The sequence below is a fragment of the Nestor notabilis genome, unplaced genomic scaffold, assembly GCF_000696875.1.
Source record: "Nestor notabilis isolate BGI_N333 unplaced genomic scaffold, ASM69687v1 scaffold26536, whole genome shotgun sequence".
Classification (NCBI taxonomy): domain Eukaryota; kingdom Metazoa; phylum Chordata; class Aves; order Psittaciformes; family Psittacidae; genus Nestor; species Nestor notabilis.
This window is the reverse complement of record NW_009932821.1, coordinates 5,639-5,943: the sequence shown is the minus strand read 5'-3', so window position 1 is coordinate 5,943 and position 305 is coordinate 5,639. Positions and strand designations below refer to the sequence as shown.

At 66.9% G+C, this 305-nt stretch overlaps 1 protein-coding gene across 1 annotated transcript in view; it reads right to left on the bottom strand.

The window, feature by feature from the left end:
• Positions 1–218: 218 nt before the first annotated feature.
• The window catches only part of FAAH2 (fatty acid amide hydrolase 2), a gene marked incomplete at its 5' end in the record, with an annotated part of 5,720 nt that continues 5,633 nt past the window's right edge, over positions 219–305 (bottom strand). The window contains one exon of the mRNA XM_010016589.1: positions 219–303. Coding sequence (XP_010014891.1) covers positions 219–303 — 85 coding nt within the window. The remainder of the gene's footprint in view (positions 304–305) is intronic.

Below are 305 nucleotides of genomic sequence, written 5' to 3'. Positions count from 1 at the left end.
CAGCGCCCGCCGCCACCTCACTGGGCACCGCCGTGTCCATCCCTGCCTCCTGCAGCACCGGGGCCCAGGCTACACTTTCCCAGGTAAAACCCATCCTCCGAAGGCCTCCTCCAGGTACCGGGCTACTGCCAGCGTCAAGTGGTCGTTGTCAGCGCCCGCCGCCACCTCACTGGGCACCGCCGTGTCCATCCCTGCCTCCTGCAGCACCGGGGCCCAGGCTACACTTTCCCAGGTAAAACCCATCCTCCGAAGGCCTCCTCCAGGTACCGGGCTACTGCCAGCGTCAAGTGGTCGTTGTAGGGGGC